The sequence below is a fragment of the Mixophyes fleayi genome, chromosome 4 (genome assembly GCF_038048845.1).
Source record: "Mixophyes fleayi isolate aMixFle1 chromosome 4, aMixFle1.hap1, whole genome shotgun sequence".
Taxonomy (NCBI): domain Eukaryota; kingdom Metazoa; phylum Chordata; class Amphibia; order Anura; family Limnodynastidae; genus Mixophyes; species Mixophyes fleayi.
In genome coordinates, this window is record NC_134405.1 from 82,133,317 (window position 1) to 82,156,699 (window position 23,383).

Here is a 23,383-nt window from a genome sequence, read left to right on the forward strand (position 1 = left end):
GTGCCATCCCTTTCAGTAAAATAAACATTTTCATTGTTCACCTAAAATATTGTTTGAGGCGTCAGGACTTTGTGGCTGATTTATCAAAGGGCAAAAAGTGATTTTTCACTTCACCCTATATATATGTAGGGGGTCACCCCTGGCTATAGCATAGTTTTCACAGCAAATAAGTATCGCTGGCTGTCGCTTGTGTAGTCTCCTGCATTCTTTTTTATGGGCAGGTCTATTTATCAAGTATCGTGCCGAAACCGCTGCAATAACTTCTATTCATGCCATCTCAGGGTGGCGGTAATACTGAACTGAAATAATTGATTAATTAAATGTGAATAATTTTTTTTTTTTATTTAATGGGTATATTAGAAGGATATTGGATAATAGAATGGGGAAAAAGAAGTTTTAGATATAATTTAACCTCTATAGTGTATCTACCATACATGGATGAGCCACAACATTAAAACCACTGAAAAGGGAAGTAAATAACATTGATTATCTCATTACAATGGCACCTGTCAAGGGGTGGGATATATTAGGCAGCAAGTGAACAGTCAGTTCTTGAAGTGTGCGACTTGGAGAAGGATAAATTGTGATGACTCGAGTCAGAGCATCTCCAAAACGGCAGGTCTTGTGGGGTGTTTCCGGTATGCTGTGTTTAGTAGGTCCTACCAAATGTGGTCAAAGGAAGAACACCTGGTGAACCCATGAAAGGGTCATGGGTGCAATAGAATCATTGATGTGCGTGGGGAGTGAAGGTTAGCCCATTTGGTCCTATCCACAGAAGAGCAACTCTACCACAAATTGCTAAAAAAGTTAATGCTGGCAATGATAGAAAGGGGTCAGAGCACACAATGCATCGCAGCTTGCTGTGTATGTGGTTTTGTAGCTGCAGACTGTTCAGAGTACTCACGCTGACCACTGTCCACCAACAAAAGCGCCTACAATGGGCATATGAGCACCAGAACTAGACCAATGAAGCAATGGAAGAAGGTGGCCTGGTCATGTTTTCTGTTACATCATGTGGACGGCCGGGTGCGTGTGCGTCGGTTTTCCTGGGGAAGACATGGCACCAGAATGCACTATGGGGAGAAGGCAAGCCAGCAAAGGCAGCATGATGCTCTAAGCAATGTCCTGCTAGGAAACCTTGAGTCCTGACATTCATGTGAACTTTGACGAGTACCACTTACCTGAACATATTCCATATTCCCTGATGGCAGTGACTTCTTTCAGCAGAATAGTGTGCCCTGAGGAACATTACAAACAGTGCAATGTGTTGACTTGGCCTCCAAATTACCCAACTCTCAATCCAATCGAGCATCTGCTGGATGTGCTGGAAAAATAATTCCAAGCCATGGAGGCCCCACCTCTCAACTTATAGGACTTACAGGATCTGCTGCTAACATCTTGGTGCCAAATACCACAGGACACCTTCAGAGGTCTTGTAGAGTCCATGCCAGAACTGTTTTGGCAGGTGGGTTTAATGTTGTGACTGATCAGTGTATATTTTTATATATAAAAGCTTTATTTTCATTAATAAAATTTTTTTATTCTTTGTGCTAATAGTGGAACTGGAAGCTAAAACTAAGCTTCCAGTTCCAAGCATGAGACAGGCCCATTAGAGCAGAAAGAAGGCTCTAGATTTCCGCGTACCAGCTCAATGAAAAACGAATGTCAAATTGTGGGTATAAGTACATTTTAATCACAGTGATTAAAAAATGTCACTTTTCGCCAGCATAAGTGTACTTTTATAAATAGGCCCCTTTATGTTTATTACATGTGGCAGTTGTGTTTTAAACTGTTCATTCCATGACTAGGTGCACTGCTGGAAATGTGCTCCTCTCTGAAGTGCAACGGGGTAATGGTAAAGTGCACGGTGGGTCCACAGCTGCTCTTGCCCTGCACATGTGCTGTTCCCCATCTCACTGACATCAATATTCATAGCTGCTCATAAAAATGTCTAACCTCAGACCGCCCTGTGAGCAGGTGAATATGAAAGAAACTTAAAGCTGTAACACACAGTAATTGTAAGCACAAGTCAGACTTTATTTTTTCTTGTCAGGTATCTGTTTAATGTGTGTAGGTGAGAAGCATGGCTTTATGGATATATACAGCTGTGCTATATAAAATACACCACACCTTGCTGATCTCTTGCATCAGAAGTGGCCACCATGGTATATAGCTCACTGTCAGCATACAGTATGTGTTAGGATTCTATTAATATGTTACATTAACCAGTTATATCTACTTTCCATTCAGATTATAGTGATAGAATCACTCACAGCAATCTAGATCCAAAGAATAATAAGTGAATTTGTGTAAAGGTACTATTTTGAAAAATCACTATGTGCTGTTTGGTCAGATTGATCCTAAGGATCCCTTTTATATTATATACCTTTAACCCACTAGCATTTGGAGGGTTAAGGCCACTCAGTAAAGCTCACAGTGACAGTTCATGTGGGAGTTTCCTGGGTGAAAGTCACAATGTCCATTCACCTCATTGTGTGTTTACTGGGATAAGACAACAGAACGAGAAATATAGAGAGAAACTATAGGTCAAACAGTATGCCCTGAGGGACAAACACCCGGCAGCGAAATCAGTAAGTAAGTGAGCAAAGATGCACAGATACCAGTGATAACAGGCGATATAGGGGATGGGTATAAACAGCTGTATCTGACTTAGACAACTTTACATATCAGTTCACAATTAACATTAATTAGCTTTGTGGGCAGGATTTCTATGCTTTTAAAGGCAACGTAAGAACTAGTTTAAAAATGTCAGATGTTATAAAGCTGTTTGTTTACATGTGATGATTTAGAGGGAATATTCACCTTCACAAGACTTTATTTAGTTGTACAAACTGTGCTGCAACTTTGACTTTTTACATTGAGATCTAATGTATGTACCAACGTAGAGCCCTAGTTCTCAGTTTTTGGTGCAAAACTGGGTCATATGTAATATTTGGATGTTGGACTTGAGGCAATGGGAAATTTAGGTGCAGGTAGGAGGGAAGAGAGTGCTGCAACAGGTCACCCCCGAATCCTCCGGCCATGCCCCAGAATGTAAAGTGTCCATTCAAAGGTAACTTTCTTCCATATTTTCCTTGATTTTCTTTGATACATATACCCTATAATTTTTATTTCAGTCATGTCTTTATATCATCAGGGAACCTTATTTATTTACACTACCTATGGATACAGTTGTACCCAATGTAGAGAGCACAGCAATGTTGTTTTACCAGAGCAATGAAAATAAATCTGGTTGCCTGGTAAAAGAAATACATGACTGAAAAGCACAGGCAGAATTCACAAAATCTAAAGAAACGTCTTTAGTAATAGTCACAGGACGCCGTGCACAGACCAGTATATCAGTGTGATCTGAAGGTGAACAATTGCCTTCAATTGAATGTGAAGCTATGACACAGTTTTATACTTATCCCATGATGCCAGTGAAAATATTACTGCTGAAGTTAAACATTTATCATTGCAGTGTTATTATACTGTTAATACATAATATATTGCTAAATGTATTATAATATGATCGCAACAGCTTACACCTAGGTGTAAATGTATCAAGCTGAGAGTTTTCCGGTGGGTTTGAAAAACCAATCAGATTCTATTTAGTACATTCTACAAAATGACAGCATGGGCTAGATTTACTAAGCTGCTGGTTTGAAAAAGTGGGGATGTTGCCTATAGCAACCAATCAGATTCTAGCTATCATTTTGTAGAAGGTACTAAATAAATGAAAGCTAGAATCTGATTGGTTGCTATAGGCAACATCCCCACTTTTTCAAACCCGCAGCTTAGTAAATATACCCCCTAGAATCTGATTGGTTGCTATAGGCAACATCTTCACTTTTCAAACCTACCGGAAAACTCTCTGCTTGATACATTTACCCACTAATGTGTCTTATTTCAGTTCTGCTATTTTCTGAAGCCAATCCACTAGTATCTGAATTTATCCAGCTGTAGGTAGATACACCTGACATATAATGCTATCAGAGCCACAGGTTGGCTCACTAGAACCAATCATCTCATCACTGATACATTAGATTTGTGCTTACAGCACAAATCTAATGTATCAGTGATACAGATCTAATGTATCAGGAAGTAATGTGAATATTCACATTCTACAAGCTGTAATCTTTAGATCTGCCGGGACATACAGTACCAGGAGGGATGAGAGGCAGATAAGTGTTGTGTCTTGCTGGTCACTCACCTACAGTGTTCTGATTGTTAATAATACTGTGAACATGCAGGAGTTACAGTATAAAATACAGGAGACTACGTCAAGAATAACTAGCTATATGGCTCATGAGTCATAGCCCTTCTCCAGTCAGAGCAGTCAAATCACAATAAGACATTATAGTCATGTGAGGAGGATAGTCAGCTTATAGATAGTGAAGTCTTCAGTCAACCAGCCGCAGAAGTTATGTCAGCAACATTTTACTGATTATTGAAAATTAAGGGAAGGGGGATGGGGATATGCAGGGCCTGATTAAGGGTTCTGGCCGCCCTAGGCTAATACGGCCGCAGCGCCCCCCCCCCCCCCCTCCTCCGAATATATAGGTGTACAGGAACACTCCTGAATATGAATGTTCAGGTGTATTCTCCAGCATTCAAATTTAGACAGATTGTGCCATTGTCTCTTACCTGTCCTTGCTCTTCTCTCTTGCAACTTTGTTATCCTCTCGTTGGCTTCTGGAAAGTTGGCGTCCTTTTTTGAAAATGCAAAAATGTATTATAATGCAAACCCTGAATGATTAGGCCCTTTAGTTAAAACAAAACACTCCATTATGGCCAGCTAAAAGTACCCCATTGGACAGGCATATATAAGCAATATCTGAATATTTGTTGTCAATCAAATACAAACCTCTACCAGCCCCATCTCACTAATATTTAGTATTCTAGTGATTGCTGAGACCACCCATGTGACCACCACACAATCATGAGATTCTGCCCCCCAAAGCTGCTCTATTTTTTAAATACCCCCTGCAGCCATTTTCCTTAACCACAACCCCCCCCCCCCCGCACAGCCATTTTCCTTAACCCCTGCTGCAGCCATTTTCTTTACCTCCCACCCTGCATCCATCCCCCTTGCAGCTATTTTCCTTACCTCCACTCTGCTAGCTAGCTATCCCCCCCAGGGCCTGATTAAGGGTTCTGGCCGCCCTAGGCTAATACGGCCGCAGCGCCCCCCCCCCCCCTCCTCCGAATATATAGGTGTACAGGAACACTCCTGAATATGAATGTTCAGGTGTATTCTCCAGCATTCAAATTTAGACAGATTGTGCCATTGTCTCTTACCTGTCCTTGCTCTTCTCTCTTGCAACTTTGTTATCCTCTCGCTGGCTTCTGGAAAGTTGGCGTCCTTTTTTGAAAATGCAAAAATGTATTATAATGCAAACCCTGAATGATTAGGCCCTTTAGTTTAAACAAAACACTCCATTATGGCCAGCTAAAAGTACCCCATTGGACAGGCATATATAAGCAATATCTGAATATTTGTTGTCAATCAAATACAAACCTCTACCAGCCCCATCTCACTAATATTTAGTATTCTAGTGATTGCTGAGACCACCCATGTGACCACCACACAATCATGAGATTCTGCCCCCCAAAGCTGCTCTATTTTTTAAATACCCCCTGCAGCCATTTTCCTTAACCACAACCCCCCCCCCCCCGCACAGCCATTTTCCTTAACCCCTGCTGCAGCCATTTTCTTTACCTCCCACCCTGCATCCATCCCCCTTGCAGCTATTTTCCTTACCTCCACTCTGCTAGCTAGCTATCCCCCCCCGTCACATCAAAACTCCCCCAGTCACATATATCAGCCCCCCTCCTCTGCCCTCCTTCATACATATCAACCTCTCTACCTCCCTATAGATTTTCATGGCAGCCCCCCCCTCCCACCCTATAGATTTGTATGACAGTCCCCCTCTCCCTCCCTATACATATGCAAGACAGTCCCCCCTCTCCCTTCCTATAGATATGCAGGGTAGTCCCCCCCCCCCCTCCCTATAGATATGCAGGGTAGTTCCCCCCCTCCCTATAGATATGCAGGGTAGTTCCCCCCCTCCCTATAGATATGCAGGGTAGTTCCCCCCCTTCCTATAGATATGCAGGGCAGTTCCCCCTCCCTATAGATATGCAGGGCAGTTCCCCCCCTCCTTATAGATATGCAGGGCAGTTCCCCCCTCCCTATAGATATGCAGGGCAGTCCCCCCCCCTCCCTATAGATATGCAGGGCAGTTCCCCCCCTCCTTATAGATATGCAGGGCAGTTTCCCCCCCTCCCTATAGATATGCAGGGCAGTCCCCCCCCCCTCCCTATAGATATGCAGGGCAGTTCCCCCCCTCCCTATAGATATGCAGGGCAGTTCCCCCCCTCCCTATAGATATGCAGGGCAGTTCCCCCCCTCCCTATAGATATGCAGGGCAGTTCCCCCCCCCCCCTCCCTATAGATATGCAGGGCAGTTCCCCCCCCTCCCTATAGATATGCAGGGCAGTTACCCCCCCCTCTCTATAGATATGCAGGGCAGTTCCCCCTCCCTATAGATATGCAGGGCAGTTCCCCCCCCCCCCTCCCTATAGATATGCAGGGCAGTTTCCCCCCCCTATAGATATGCGGGGCAGTTCCCCCCCCTCCCTATAGATATGCAGGGCAGTCCCAACCCCCCTCCCTATAGATATGCAAAGCACTCCCCCCCCCTCCCTATAGATATGCAAAGCACTCCCCCCCCCCCTCCCTATAGATATGCAGGGCAGTTCCTCCCTTCACTTACCTGTAGTTGTGCCAGCATCGCTCCTCTCCTTAGATCAGCAGATAGGAAGTGAAGACGTCTTGCTTCCTGTCTGCTGCACAGCAACAGGCAACCTGGCGATTGGCTGTGTGTTGCTAACCACTGACCACCAATGCTTTTGATCGTCGAGCCCTCCACCCCCCCACGGCGATCCCCAGCGGCGATCCCCAGCGGCGACCCCCCCCCCCCTCCCCCACCCTGAAAAAAAAATGAATGAAGAAAAAAAAAATGTAAAAAAAAAAAAAAAAAATACCCACAGTGCAGCGCCCCCCGGGACCCAGCGCCCCAGGCTGCAGCCTGGTCAGCCTAGTGGTTGATCAGGCCCTGGGGATATGGCTGGGGACACCCATAAATAAGGCATTGTATATACCAGGTTTTCCCAAACCCAGTCCTCCGGGCTCCCTAACAGTGCAGGTTTGATGGATCACATGTGACATAATTAGGACCATCTGTGGATCTGATACAATGTGTCAGTCAGTAATGAATACACCTGTGCTCCAGCAAGGAGATATGGAAAACCTGCACTGTTAGGGAGCCCTGAGGACTGTGTTTGGGAAACCCTGGTATAGACAATGTAATAGTTATGGAAACAGGGGAAATTACAGATCTTGTCACAACCCATGTGACTGATCAGATGAGAGTATATCCACAGACACCAGATCTATATTATTCAACAAAGCTAAATCTGACACTGTAAAACCCAAGACTGAACCCTAGGGCAGGACCAAGTCACCTGTAGATAACATCACATGGAAAACAGGAGGCCAGCACAGAGCAGACTATTCTGTACTATCTGGTTGGTAAACCAGTGCTGTTTTCAAGAGGATGAGTTGCCAACTCTACATATAAGGTCTGATCATTAAGGCACGTATATACCAATACATGCCGTATTTTGCGTAAAATCGCATTGTACATGTCCAGAACCAAACCATACACCAGAGAACACAGCAACATCCAATTCATCTTTGAGTGCATAGGGCGGAACAGGAAGGGAAATGAGCGCTGGCACAAAGTGTACAGTAAGGATGTACCAAGCTTGATTCCACTCCTTGTTGAACACGGATGTGTGTATACCCGATTTATGTGCTTATTTTTAAAAATGCAAAATACATTTGTGTTCTGTGCCTTAATGAATCAGGCCCATAGTGTTTTTGAACTGTGCAAAAGCCATATATCCTTAGCACGACTCACCAGGCCAGGATTTGTGACCTGTTTCATAATGAGATCACATTTATTTCTCTTGTGTATCCTTACCAGCTTAAAAAATGATCATTGTCAACAGTGGCAGAATGCAGTTATTTATTTTATACACACAAGGGTATGTTTATTAAAGAGAGAAGAGTTGGCACCGAACAGTACAACTGGGAGCTAACACCGAGCTTCCAGTTAAGTAGACAGACTGGGGCTCCATAGCATTAAGTAATCATTGATATAGCCCATTTATTATCATGGCAGCTGAGTATCTTTGAGCTGCTACATCAATGTTTTCCAAACTGGGTCATCAAGGACCCCCAACAGGTCATGATTTATTTAATCATACACAAGTGAGTGTGAGTTGTATCTATTTGGCTGAGTAAGTAATTTTCCCACCTCTTCTCTCTGGCAGAAAAGCACAAAACATCATGAGCTCTTGGGGACTGCACTGTGCTGTTAAATGTTAAATTGCCATAATAAGTCTTTCAGTGATAGATATACCTCACTATCTATGACGCAGATTGGCAGAGGAATCAGCGTAGCAAAAGGCAGTATGGGTGGGTATGTTACTGATATAGATTATAAATTTGTACAGTGATAGGTCATTGGTAGCAGGTAGCATGTTAAATATCAGTTTCCAGGTGCTACAGATTTATGAATCCCTGCAGGAACCATGTGTATATGATGGATTCAAATGTTTAATGCAAATAATGTCCTTTACTTAAACAAACACTTCATTGTATATTTTATTATGGTAAAATAAAGATGGGGATTCACAAAGTTGTATATACAATAAACATTAAACCAGCATCTGAAATAGCAAAGCAGCATGTGCGAATATGTAAAACTACCGCAACCTTAATAATAATATAACAAGCTTTGCAATTAATAAAGTTTATTTTCTGTACTTCTATATGTAATTGTGTATTGCTATTATATGGCATATGTTTTAATTGTAGCCAGTAGGGGGCAGTAATATGCAAGTTGTGTGCAATACATACAGTGACTCCTCTGTCACAGTAGCAATACAGTACCAAATATATATTTCTTCTAAGAGCATAGTTCTTCAGTTTTCATTGAATACATGTCTGTTCATGCCACCCACCTAAAGGGCCAAGTTGCAGAAATATGGTCTCTCAGGTGACAAGCTGAATGATTGGATGGCAATAGAACCTACTGATTACTCTCCTTCCAGATCTGGTTATAGCTACAAACACAATTGGTTAAATCCAATGACATTGGTTAAGTTTGGAACCTTATATTGCAGTGTTCAGCCAATTTAGAAATAAATAATCATTTCCTGGAAAACTGATGGTATCCTGCAGTGCAAGTACAGCTCTGGAAATTAGTGTGCACCAGGTAGGTAAGTGGGGAAGCAAATCAGGGGAGAGGTCAGTTGAGTAGTGGGTAGAGAAGCAGAATGGGCACACATAAGCAAGCAAAGAACAGTATGGAAGACAGCATGTCACTTTTAAGTACAACCTTACCCTTCTGAATTTATTGCTTAGTTTGCAAAATGTTTTTAATGACAAATGAGGCTGAATAGGACGAATGCACTTAAAGGGCGACAGGGTTTGTAGTAAGCTGTACAAATACCTGAAGGTGTTAACATGGGTTGGCCCGACCAATGTGTAATCCAGTGGGAGGGACCTTGATTGGTATAGGAGGCTGCACTTCCTGTTCTGGTTCATTCCACAGCACGAGATCCCACCCACCCACTCCTTTGGTAGGGTATGTCCGGTTATGTTGCGGTAGGAAGGCACTGCATTCAGCGGCTGATTTGTGGGCGCACAGGTAGTTGTCGTAGGTCACTGCCCCCCGTTGAGGCACCAGTAACTCCCTTTTTGGCCCTTCGGTGAGGAGGGTCCCTGTTTGACTCGGTGAGGGAGGGCAGAGTGAGTTTTAAAAGGGGCAGTCACTCTGACGCCAACTCAGCGCAAAAGTTATGTTGGGATTTGTTCCCCGTGGTGGTGGACGTACGGCGGTTTGCGCCAGTCCACACGTGATAGTGTTTGTCAGCTTGAGAGCTGTTTTGCAGTGCCCTTTCTCCGCCACCATAGGTCTAGTTAAAATTAAAAATCATAATAAAATTTCTGGCAATTTTTAATAACTTATACAAGTCTCCGTGTGTTTATTTGCATGCAAAGGTTTAGAATTATAAGGTTGATGTAAGGTTTACGGAACATACACGGTGAGCCCTTTATGCAAATCTAAACATTTTCAGAAAGAACTTGGCGAACATGAGGCCGATTCAATTAGCCACGAGGTTCTGTAATAACCTTGCGGCTACGTTAATGCGTGCATTGCTGGCAGTTACGGTAATGAAACCTTCATTCTTTTTTGCTTGCACCTTTATGTGCAATAGAAAGAACAAAGATAATTGCCAAAGCATCATGCGGTACTTCGCTGCTAATTGAAAGTATAGTATTGGACATCACTGCTCTATACATTTGGCTCTCTGTAATTACCGTGTTATTCTCCTGACTTCTTGGCTGCCGGATTCTGATCAGTGTTGTGCTGCTAGTTCATATAAAGGAATGAGCATACATTACATTGTCCACTCTGACCATAGACAATCAGCCAATGAGGCTTTTGCAGATTGTTGACACGCTTCTAGCACCATTTAGATGTGTGCGGCCTCTATAACACAAATAAGGCCAGAAGAAAATAATATTGGCTTGACCTAAAATAAAGCGTTTGAATATAAACATTTTTCCACACTGCGGTGGTGAAATCTGATGATGTTAGAGACACCTGCAGTGTTTCTCTACAGTTGACCTTATGTTTTGTTTCGCAGAATAAATAGAAGGGATATTTAAACATGACTGATGCAAGTGGAAATCAGAATATTCAGGCCACAACCGCCATGTCTGCTGCTCAGAAGAAATTAAAGCGAGCTATATATTTCTTCCGTACTGGAGACCGTAAGTACTACTATGCTGTTTTGTTTAATAAAAGATATTTGGAACATTGGAAGAGATGTCAATCGGAAAGGAGTAAAAATAATGACTTTAGTGTATTTTATTTAGAAATGTTTTTTCCTGTTTAACAAAGAACAATAAACATAGTTATAAAAGGTGTGATATGAAACAATGATAATTTCTCTTCCATCATCATCATCATCGTCATCATTTATTTATATAGCGCCAACATATTCCGTAGCGCTTTCCATCATTTGAAAATCGCCTTGTTCTCTCTGGTGAAGTCATTGGGGGATACTTTTGTTTTCTTAGTATGTTAGTTTTTTGGGAGGAGGTGGTGCCATATAGTTTTTAGGGCATTATAGTCTTCCTCAAGTGCCTTAGTCCCCGATTCATTTAAATATGTAAACCAGAGGTGCCAAAGTATAGAAAATAACTGAACCAAAAACCAATCACAGTGACAGACTTACCTGCATTATATGATATATATATCAGAAGAAAATGTATATTTTGTTTTCTTTTTAGCCCTTTCTACTTGCTACTTTCTCTGCACTGTGGGTCACTGATCATATCACCATAGGCAGTGAGGACCTGTTCAACAGACACTTTCTGTAAAATGGGGGTAATATATCGAACATCTGCTACTAGAGACAGTGGAAGCAAGAAAAAAACTTGTGACCGTTTTGGCTCTATTAACTGACATAACTAGAGCCCCTGAGCTGCTACAGTGCTCCGTTCTTGGCGCACAGCTGCTCCATATGTAAGAATTGTTTGTGTTTAAGGACTCTTGGGGGTATATTTACTAAACTGCGGGTATGAAAAAGTGGAGATGTTGCCTATAGCAACCATTCAGATTCTAGTTATCATTTTTTTAGTACATTCTACAAAATAACAGCTAGAATCTGATTGGTTGCTATAGGCAACATCTTCACTTTTTCAAACCCGCCGTTTAGTAAAAATACCCCCTGATGTACTAGGATGCAAGTACTAATGCCATTTGCATGGTTCCTGCATTGATGTTTCATGCAGATCCTTGTTTAGGCTAAAATATTCAGACATTTATTCAGGCACTCAAATGAATTATGCAGTTGAATAAATTTAATGAAATGGAGTACCTGGGCTCCGTTGATAAAAACCCCACCTACCTGGCACCCCTTTCTCACAAGGGTAATACATTGTGTCTTGTTCCTGTGAATTGTTTAAGTCTTATCTTCACTGTCCAGGTTATTCTCCAGGGAACAGGAATGGGTTAATTTTGTGGCTTTCCCCTATTATTCCCCAGAGCCTTTCCCTAGACATACCAAGGCATTCTCTGCAGGAGAATACTAAAAACAACAGTCCAATAGAAGCTCACGGGCCTAAGTGATTTTACCAAACCCCTATGACTCCCATAGGGCTACAGTTATATTGAAGTATATAGAGTTCCTGGAGGATTACAGTTTCTGTTGGATCGGAGGCTATGTGCCTCAGTGATTGGGCTAGTAGAAGCAACGGGAGGACACATTTGGTGTCTAGAGGAGGCTCAGCTTGCCAGAAGTGGGCCTGCCAAAAGCAGGGAGACTCCTGGTCCAAGCTGCTGTCAGCTGTGTGGTTTGTTGGCAGAACGGGGGAATAATCATTGGTCTTTGGAACCAGAGACCTATCTAGAAATTTTAGCACCTGGGGCAGGAAAGAAAACCTGCCCTCAAATGTAAGCAACTTAACCTAAAATATGAATCTTCATGCACCCCCTATAACATTATGCCCTGGGCTGTTGCTCCTATCGCACAGATCTAGTTCCGACAATGCTTATAGTCATAGTAAACTACCACAGACTGTTTGCAAGGTGAATTGCTAATGTCTCTGGGACCTATATTTTTCTGATTTCAGCTGTATTTCCCTCCTATATGTGTAGATGTTTTATCTGTATGCTTTTATTCCAAATATAGTGTAATGTTTATTATTAACTGCATTGTATTGTTTACTAATTTTATTGTGAGTTTACTGTGGTGCGAACTAAGGTCACATTTTTAACCTGTTTGGCCTGAATTCTTTTTTGAGGGGTATCGTCACAGTAAACCTGATCCCGTAATCTACTTTACTGTAGATTATTGGATCAGGGAGCAGATCATTGCTAAATAGAACAACCAGTCCAGAAGAAGTATTTACTGAGGTGCTAACATTGAGCTGCTTTTTTCCCCTTTCACAGTCACCATCTGGAATTATGTCATTCTCGCCCTGTCCGTCCTTGGATTGTGTTTGGGGCTATACCTTCTGAGCAAGAATATCTTCAACAACAAGTGGGTTTATATATTACTTGCCTTGGTTTCTATCAAGGGATCTCACGCAAATTGTAGAAGGGAAAAATAATTGTTCACAATACTATTAATGAGCTCCATTTTCTAAATATGCACCTAGAATTAGATTTTCACATTTACGCTAAACACTTGCAGAGCTAGGTGGAGATTGAGATTGTGGGCCTAGTTCCAAAGACAAAGTCAACATGCACCTTCAAATACACTAGGCAGACTCATCCTTGCACTTGCAAATCAAAGCACCACAGGTCTGCATGTTTTATGGTTCATAGATGATCCTTAATGACTTAAGGAGATCTTTAGATTTATTAGAGACCGTGGCCCAAGCCTTATAAGTCTCCAAGGAATTGGAACGATCTTCAGTTTCACCGGCAATAAAATTCACACACTACCATCTTCTCTTCTCCGAATCTGTAATTGTATTTTAATCTGCAGTTTGCAGTGCTTTCTTCTGCACGGTGAGGTTCAATGAACAAAATGATGACTGGAAGTGAAGTGCCAGTCCTTGAAAGGTCATGTCAGCGGTGTAAGTTCATAGGCAAACCGAGGGGGAGGGGGTTCCTAGTGCCTGAAAATCCCCCTCCAAGCCTGGGGCACTGTATCATGGAGGTGGATGGACCCTGCTCCCCTCCCACTTCACACGGCTCTGCTTGAAAAGGGAGAGCTGCGTGCCCCTAACAGTAGTGCATGCAGCATTGCCCATGTATATTATGGGGAAAGGAAGAGTCGGAGAGCAGCCAAGCACTGTCTAAAATTATAGCCACGCCCCCATGCATGCTGGTTACGCCCACTGGCGGCGTGGTGTGTAAACCCCCCTCTACAAATCCTGCGTTTGCCCCTGGAGTTATACCATTTCACTAGGTACTGGTTTGTAGTTTAGGTGGACAGCCACTTAGTGTTTCCTGTGATTCTTTGTTTAATTCCTTAGCATAAACTCTATTAAATATTGCACCTTTTTTTTTCTTTTCATCCTTCATGTATTAGAAAGAGGAAGATGATTGCCATGTATCAGATGAACGCAGCTGATAAGCAACAAGATGAGTCAGATGGCAAGCAGGCTGTACTGACCTTGGAGAAAGAGACCCCACCACAAGAGGACTTTCTGATCAAGAAGGAGATTCAGGCAGGCGACATCACAGTTCAGTGGAAGGACGGGCAAATCACCTCTCTGTACAGAGATCTGCCGGAGGAAGATGTATAAAAGTACACGGACATATTTATTTTCTTGCAGCTGGAGAGCATCAAGCAGATATCTTTATTTTTACAGAAAGTGGGTAGAAAACATTGTCAGAAATCGACCAGTTTATTTCAGAACTATTCACAATCTCTCAGACCAGTACTGTTTTGTTTAGAGATCAGTAACTGAGTTACGTTACTAACTGAGCAAGTAACGTACTACTTACAGTGCTGTTCCACTTGGACCCGTACAAGATTTAAAGGATCAGCCTATAATTGCACTCTACTGTCTGCAATAGGATGTTCAATTTGGATCTTTTCACATTTAATAGGTCAGTTCCTGCTAGGAGTTTGACTGTTGCTAATCTGACACTTAAAGGTTTGATATCTCAAAGGACTGTAGCAATAGACTAGTATACGCAATTTATATATTTATTTCAATGTGTAGAACAACATGTTCTTTCTACTCTGAAAATTACATTGTGTGATAATGGTAGAAACAGCCCCTATTGCTAGTATTGCTCAACCTTCTCTCTGTGTGCTGTAAATTAAAAGAAATTTTCATGATTTTCCGGCAAGAACAAGCCGCGTTGTCAACAATAAGGTCACATGATAGTCTGTTTTAATTAACATTTTCTTGTTTTAACATCTTTGGTCAAATAGTGAACAACAAACATTAAAAGTAACCAAGACTCAATCTCTGTTTTGTGAGGAACTTGCAATTACTTGACATCTGTACAGATTGTAGGCCAATGCTTTTATACAAGTCACAGAAATCTGAGGTTATATCATACTTGCCCAAGTCTATACCAGATTTGCAACTCTGGCCACTGAAATATTTGTCCATATTCAAATCATTCCGTATATTCTCTGTAGGATTAAGGTCTGAACTTTAACTGGGATACTCTAGGACATTGATTTTCTTTCTTTTTTTTTTTTTATTTTCATTTTACAAGTGAAGGAGATTCAGTTAAGATAAATAATGAAGACCAGTCACGTTTGCCAGCAACTGACTTTCTTAAGCTTTCTATAATGACTATTTCATCTTTCATGTCTCCACCTTCCACTGTCTCTCCTCATTGTGGCTGTACAATAGCTGCACAGAAATGCCAGTCACTAATCTGCTTTATTATTGGTGGCTGATAATGCTGCTGCACATTGTCCATTCACCAACGACTACAATGGTTATTCCACCACCTTATGTAGCAGTGGTTCCCAACACCTCTTATTGTAAGCTCATTTGTATGGTTTTTATGTGCATGACCCCTTACAGCGCTATGTAATATGTTGTCACCTAATGCTAGTACGGTAATAATACCTCCGAAGTGTTGATCAGTGGTAAAGAATTCCAGAATAAATCCATTTTGTTTCCATGATGTCTGAAAATAAAATGGGAAGAATCCCAAAGGGAGGAATACTTTTTATAGCCTATGTAGGTTCCAAAGAGTCCTTTAATGATTATCTTTAAAATGTGGTTACTGTAGGATGGATTTAGTTTTGGCTCCAGTGGAATCATCTTTGTTGATATAAAGTATAATTTCCTTTGATTCTATGGGTACAGTTGGTGGCGGCTGACCTATCGATAAGGTAGACAGGATCGTTTATAGTATGTAGGCGAGTAGAGTCAGTGATGTCAGACAGCTGAGAACTGTTATGGAACATTGGTAGTGAGCCAGTGTGTCGTCACTTGCACTGCCCTCCTTCTGCTGTCAACCTCCTTCTGTTTGTAATCCAGGAGGCTACTACTTGGGATCCTTGTGGCCCTGTGGATTACAAACAGAAGGAGGTTAACAGCAGGGTGCCCCTAGTGGTCATTCACAATTAGAGATGCTCAGGCTCGATTCCCCGAGAACCTAACACACCCGAACTTAGCAAATCCGAGTACGGAGCAGAGCCGGCTCGTTACTTTCGCACACCCTCGGAATTGAAAATGAGGCAAAACAACATTGTTACATCGTCAGATCTCGGATCTTGCGAGTTTTAAATTCTATAAGTACTGCTCTCCACGGCGATCCAGCACCATTTCACAGAGGGACACAGAAGGGGTAGTGCAGTTCTTGGCAGTCTCTAGTGCAGTTGGGTAGCGTTATAGGTAAAAAAGAAAGAGAAGGGGTAGCAGCGTTCTTCAAAGTCTCCAGTGACATTCAGGAGAGCTCCATTGCTCCATTGCTAATTATCACTACTGAAATAGAAATAATCTGCAGTCACATTGTACTGTGCTATCAAAATGGATTCACAGCAGTACACAGAAGACCAGGAGCACCAAGCAGCTGCTGACACCAGTCATAATGATAGTAATCCCTCTATGTCATCTGCTAAAGCCTATGTTAAAGTGCATAGTGTTTTTAAGTCAGAGAAACAAAAATGTAAAAAAACACCTTTTACCTTGGTCAAAAAACAAAGACCTGTAATCCAGGCAAAGTTATCTGCAGAAAAAAAAAAAAGATTGCCAACATGCCATTCTACACACGCAGTGGCAAGGAAAGAATGAGGCCTTCAACTTTCTGTATGAGTGCTAGTTCTGCAACTGTCACTGAGGCATCTTCTTGTAAGGTCAGTCATGACCAAGCAAGACCACTCCAAAAGTGGTGTCCAAATACTTTTACGTGTAAAAGCCGAGCTGGAAGAAAACCGTAAGGCATTAGAGGAAAATGTATGTTCATATTCAAAAATGACACAAATCCCTGAGGAGAGTCTATCCACGAGTGCTATGTGTAAATCTGACCTATCTGATAGTGTACCCATAAAGAAGGCCCCTTTCAGAATTTCTGCAGATGTGTGCATGAACAGCCCAAGTATAGCCAGTGATACACAAATTGAGGATGCCACTTTGGTATGACAACAGCATGAGAGGGATGTTTGTGTAGCTAACGTGGGGCGCTAATGAGGATGTTGATGAGGATGATACTGTTTGTGTAAGTCCTGCCCCAGTGGCAGGGCCGGATTAACCCTAGGGCTAACTGGGCTACAGCCCAGGGGCCTCGGGCATTCAGGGGGCCCTTGAAAGTGCTCAGCAGCAGTATTGATCAGTCGGGGTGGGGGCGCCCTCGGCGCGATCAATGCTGCTGAGCACTTTCACTGCGCTCCTTCCCCGGCACGCTGTAGTCTCCTTACTGAGGAGATCTCGTGAGTCTCACTCTCACAAGATCTCCTCAGTAAAGAGACTACAGCGCGCCGGGGAAGGACTGTAATGCCAGGAGAAGGAGGTCAGTGCCTTGGGGGCAGCTCGGCTCACCGGGGGGGGGGGGGGGGGGGGGGCGGCTCGGATCACGGGGGGAAGGGGGCCTTCACGGGGGAATGGAGGCCCCCTTAGCCCAGGGGCCTCCATTCCCTTAATCCGGCCCTGCCCAGTGGAAGCAGTTATTGCATGTGATAAGAAGAAGGCCATTGTCATGCCTGGTCATAAGACCAAAAAATCCACCTCTTATGTGTGGAATTATTTTTACCCAAATTCTGACGACAGTTGTCTAGCCATTTGTAGCGTTTGTAAAGCCACAGTAATGTGAGCATGGATGTCTAAATAGATGTGTATATGTATTACCTTCCACTTTGCTGCTGTTTCATCAGCAATGCACAAAGTGTTTGTAATCTGCACTTTACGTCAAAGGTACCTAACTATATTATAATTTTTTGAGAATTGGGGCTGATTCGAAGCTCAGTGATGAACTTGCTTTTTGCTGGGAATTACAATGGCTCTTTTTAGTGCATTGTCTGGCACCCTGGATTGGTCTGGGTCTGATAAAAGCACTCATCCTGGGGAGGAGGGGTCGCCATGTATCAGCTGTAGAATTACCACAGTTCTCCAAGGAAGGGGTGTAGTGATCAAATGAACCATAACTGATTTCATGATCCAAGGACAATTCCATCTTGCACCACTTTTCTTTTCTGCCACTGCTGTGTGGCAATGTTTCCTAGATGTGCTAGGAACTGCCGTGTGTTTGAGTCATTGCTTTGTCGTTTACCATCCAGCCAGGTTGCTACAGTCTTTGTTTGAAAGTGTATGAAAATAATATTGTGACCTGTGGGGAGGTCAATATTGACTTGAAATTAGTGTTGTCAAGGTTAATAATAATGTAGGCGGAAAAAAAGCAAAAAAAAAAGGGATTTTAGAAAAAAATCAGGATCCAAAACCAAACCACGCAAGGGCGGTTTTGCCAAAACACGAAGTTAATCCAGATCCAAAACCAAAACCAGAACACGGGGGTCAGTGAACATCTCTAGTAGAGAGTTATAGCCAGATGTAAAATGAAGCGCCAAGTGGTGTCGTGTCTCTACATATTGCAGAGCTAGAGCCGGAACAAGAAAGGATGTGGCAGTGGAGACACACTTCTCCATTGGGTATACTCACATTCCACTATGTGTAACATGGCATTGCAGGAGATGTGCATCCTGGTTCCAGTACTGGAGGTCTGCATCCACTACAGCCCCCCATTCACCTGCTCCCAATTCTGTATTATTTTGTTTGCAACATGATTTCCCTATGTCTGCCCAGGGGTGTGATAGATATGTTCCACATTTACATGATAAACATTTATATGGTTGACACCATAATATAGACAGGGTTGGAAAGTCGACAATAATGACAACGACAGTATTGTTAGGTCGACAATTAAAATGTCTATAGTGTTATTAGGGCAACAGTTCGAATGTAGACAGTATTATTGGGGCAACAGCTGAAATGTGGACATCATTATTAGATCGACACTAATATCCCTAACCCTAACAACACTGTCAACCATGTGAATTGTCAACCTAATACTGCTGTCGACTTTCTAAATGTCAACCAAATGAATGTCTAGGTGTCGACCACATACCCTGCCCAGCAGTGTTTGCATTGACTCCTTATTTAGTTTCCCTATCTATTTCACAACCACGCTTTCCCCTTAGGGTTAAGTGAATATTAGTTTATTAGTGAGTGGAAAGTCGGGTGGTTTAGTTTTTACTTGCTATTATTATATGTTTTGTTATTTTATTTAGACGGTTGGGGCAATCTTTAGTTACTTCATTGGGTGAATGTTCAGGTGAAAGCCAAATAAAAGTTTCCATGTAAACAAACCACTGCATATATACTAAATATTTCCTTTTAAATAAATTCCTCATTAGAAAGAATAGCGTAAACTTGTTTGGTTGTGACTTTTATTTACTTGCTAGACAAAATAGTTAAATAAAAAAAACAGTTAGAAAAAGATACATAAAATTGCGTTTTGTTCATATGCCTCACATACATTTATGTATATGTTTTTGAATAACACTTAACAGAAAACATGTTGCTGCTATTATGCCTGGCTCAAAATCCATTATACTACTGTTATGGTTTTCATTAAAGCAAACTGGCAATATTTAATAGTAAAAGTAATACAGTACAATACAAAAGACACAAGGTGGCACACTGGTCAGCATTGCTGCCTAACAGCGCTGGAGTCATTAGTTCAGTTCCAACTAGGGCCCTATCTATATGGAGTTTGTATGTTCTCCTAGTGACTGGGTGGGTTTCCTCCGGGTGCTCCAGTTTCCGTCAACAGTCCAAAACCTGTGTGCGTGTGGTAGGGAATTTAGCATGTAAGCTCCCATGGGGCTGGGACTGATGTGAGTGATTATATATATTCTTTGTACAGCGCTGCGTAATATAATTGGTGTTATATACTTAAACAATAATCATAGTAACAAATGACAAACAATAGGCTGGGAGTATGAGCAATGGCAGTCCAGGATCCATAGTGTGAGCAATGATAACAAAATGGAGTTGTAAGGCTACCTTAAATCCAGACAAGGCTCAAAGACACAGACACACAGAAGATGGGATCTAGTTAGTGTTGGAGGAATAAAAACCAACATACTAGAGCAGAATGAACTCCATCTATTCCTGGGGGTATATTTACTAAACTGCGGGTTTGAAAAAGTGGAGATGTTGCCTATAGCAACCAATCAGATTCTAGCTGTCATTTTGTAGAATGTACTAAGTAAATGACAGCTAGAATCTGAATGGTTGCTATAGGTAACATCTCTACTTTTTCAAACCCGCAGTTTAGTAAATATACCCCCAGGAATAGATGGAGTTCACAGCCAACAAGTCAGAGCTGGTTTATAGGTTTTTGGGCAGCACAGTGGCCTAGTGGTTAGCACTTCTGTCTCACAGCACTGGGGTCATGAGTTCGACCATGGCCTTATCTGTGTGGAGTTTGTATGTTCTCCATGTGTTTGGGTGGGTTTCCTCCGGGTGCTCCGGTTTCCTCCCACACTCCAAAAACATACTGGTAGGTTAATTGGCTGCTATCAAAAGTTGACCGTAGTCTCTCTCTCTCTGTGTGTGTCTCCCTCCCTCTCTGTGTGAGTGTGTTTATATTAGGGAATTTAGACTGTAAGCTCCAATGGGGCAGGGACTGATGTGAGTGAGTTCTCTGTACAGCGCTGCGGAATTAGTGGCGCTATATAAATAAATGATGATGATAGGTGGGGAAACCCAACACAGCAGGGGCCCCACGCAGCACCCATGGTCTGGTCACATATTGCTGTGTGAGTTCACTGGGCAGGGGTCTCGACATGGCCATACTACATTAACTCCAGGTAGTTGTTGCAGGTTTTGCACAACTTGAGTGTGTTCCAGACTGGATAGGGGCATGGATGCCACACATAAGCAACACTATACTTTCACCTGCTTATTGATGGCCTTAACTTGCCCTGGGCCCCGAACAAATCTTAAATAGCCCCCTTTTGTCAGGGGGAGGGCTACAAAGTAGCCCCAGCTGCGATGAGTAGCTTTGTGCTGCAGGGGCCACAAATCACATTGTTAAACCTTGCTTCCCCCGGGGTCTGAGAGAGCACCTGGTCTACCGGGACTCTGGGAGGACTCTCCAAAATTTGAGAGCTTCCCTGACAATCCCGGAGAGTGGGCAAGTATGAATGAGTATAAAGAGGAGGTGGATAAAATATTGGAATTGGAAATTGGACAAATAGATCCAGATACAGACCTACCGACATAATGAGCAAAAACACTAGCTGAACAGCAGCTCAACATAACACAGAAAGCACAAGGAGGAGGTTAACATAATAAACATAAGACAAAAGACAGTAGCAGCAAGGAGGAAGAGAAAACTGAAACAGAAAAAAGCAGATGTCTGGAATAAAAAGTAAAACAAAACAAAGAAAAGGAAGATGGCCAGGAGTAACGGGCTAGGAGCAGAAGATATGTGGAATGAAAACTGTAATGCAATACTCAAATGGAAATCTTTTTCGGGCCAAGTATTCAGTCATGGTTTCCATTAAAAGAAAACAGCAAAACAAGGTAAATATCAAATTTTAGTACATAACACACACAAAACTGGTGAGAAATAAGAACATTATTTAATATGAAATAAAGCAGTAGACTACAGTGCAAGGAACACAAAAGTAACAAATTACAAACAATAAATAGATTGAGACAATGACAAGTATGTAGTGAAATATGATTTTGTAACCCTGTACTTAAATGTTGCCAGGTGGGTGCTCTATGTAACATTAGGTTTAGTACCATGTTCCCTGGATTAGCTAATATAACTTTTGGTTATCAGAGTATCCAGCTGACCAGCGTCATCCTGAGAAATTACATCAACCATTGGCCAACGATGAAAATGGCCAGACTGCCTGCACTAGTGGTCGGCCATTTTGTACTGGAAAGACCAGTCAGTCCAGATGAGAAAATCACAGTAAATAGTTAAATTGAGGCTTGGCCTTGGATGCCTACAGACTGATGTGACCATGCTTCATTGTCTGGTAAAGTGGGTGCCCATTTTTCTATGTCAGACATATCTAGACTGCTCGGAGCCGCTCACCACAGGATACCTTCTCTCCCTCTTGGGGGAGGCTACGTAACAATCCCTCAGATAAGCAGTTACCAATGGACTTAGGCTGGGTACAGTGTTTTCAGCCAATTATCGGGCCAATTAAATGATAAACACAAAAGGAATTTACATGAGCTGCAAACGGTCGATATAGTGTAACTTGGAAAGGGTTCCCTGATTTGTGAGGTGTCGTAGTGGGATGTAATTTGCTCATTTAGGAGCAAAAGAGGCAACCATGCCGTGATGTTCAGTGATATCAATATTGCAACCAAAATTAAAAGATAAAAGCAAGAACCTTAGATTCCTTAGATTGTACGCTCCTCTGAGCAGGGCCATCTCTCCTCCTGTTTCCACCACTTCTAACTCTGCTCTCCAGCTACTTAGCCCTCCTCCTCGAGGACCCTCCACCCCCCGTCCACTCTCGCTCCCTCCTCCCCCCTGGGGGTCTCCCCATCTTCCGCGCCCTCCTTCTTGGGCCCCGTCGTTTGCGGATCCTCCCTCCCCCTTCCCCGCCCTCTCTAGCTGTGCATTGAGCGTACTGAGTTGCTGTGTTTACTGTACGGTGCTGTCTCCCATTGTATTGTGATTTTGTTTGTCTCTGTACGGCGCTGCGGATGCCTTGTGGCGCCTTATAAATAAATATTAATAATAATAATAATAATAATAACCTGAAGTAAAAGAAAATTGATGTTCCTATACTACTAGCAGTTATTTAAAGATGGTGAAATTAGCATGACAATGGGAAAAATGTGAACAATTTCAAAATATTGAATTGGGAGGTGGAAATGTATGCAGTGCTGTCACATGCAATGCTACATAACAAAAGATTTTCCTTTTTTCCAGACTAAACGTGGTGAGTGTCAGTGGGACTTGTTTAAAAAGAGCAGCGTGGTGCTTCCCTGTCAGTAACGTGTGCTGATAATGGCAAACATAGCATAGGGAAGGAGGTATTATTAATCTCTTGCACCACGTGATGGATCCATGCATTCTGGCTGGCTCTATCTTTCACAAATATTCCTTCAGAGACTTTGTATCATTGAAATTAGAAACATGAATCTTGCCAAATTGTTTTGCTAATCAGTGGCGCACGCATGGGGGGTTTTTGGGTCCCCAGAAACCCCCCCCCCTCCGCTAAAAAGTGCCCTACATGTCGGCACTGTGTTATACAGCAGCCGCGGCGCTGT

At 42.5% G+C, this 23,383-nt stretch overlaps 1 protein-coding gene across 6 annotated transcripts in view; it reads left to right on the forward strand.

Annotated features, from left to right (window-relative positions):
* The window catches only part of SLC51B (SLC51 subunit beta), a 34,416-nt gene extending 19,337 nt beyond the window's left edge, over positions 1-15,079 (forward strand). For 2 of the 6 annotated variants that reach the window (XM_075207638.1, XM_075207637.1), the window contains exons 2-4: positions 10,789-10,915; positions 13,101-13,191; positions 14,191-15,079. In XM_075207638.1, coding sequence (XP_075063739.1) covers positions 10,813-10,915; positions 13,101-13,191; positions 14,191-14,407 — 411 coding nt within the window. In that variant the 5' untranslated portion in view covers positions 10,789-10,812 and the 3' untranslated portion in view covers positions 14,408-15,079. Of the gene's footprint in view, positions 1-2,529; positions 2,596-9,505; positions 9,723-10,788; positions 10,916-13,100; positions 13,192-14,190 lie in introns of those variants that run through there. The other 4 variants (XM_075207639.1, XM_075207641.1, XM_075207640.1 and 1 more) reach the window with 4 other exon arrangements.
* Positions 15,080-23,383: the final 8,304 nt, after the last annotated feature.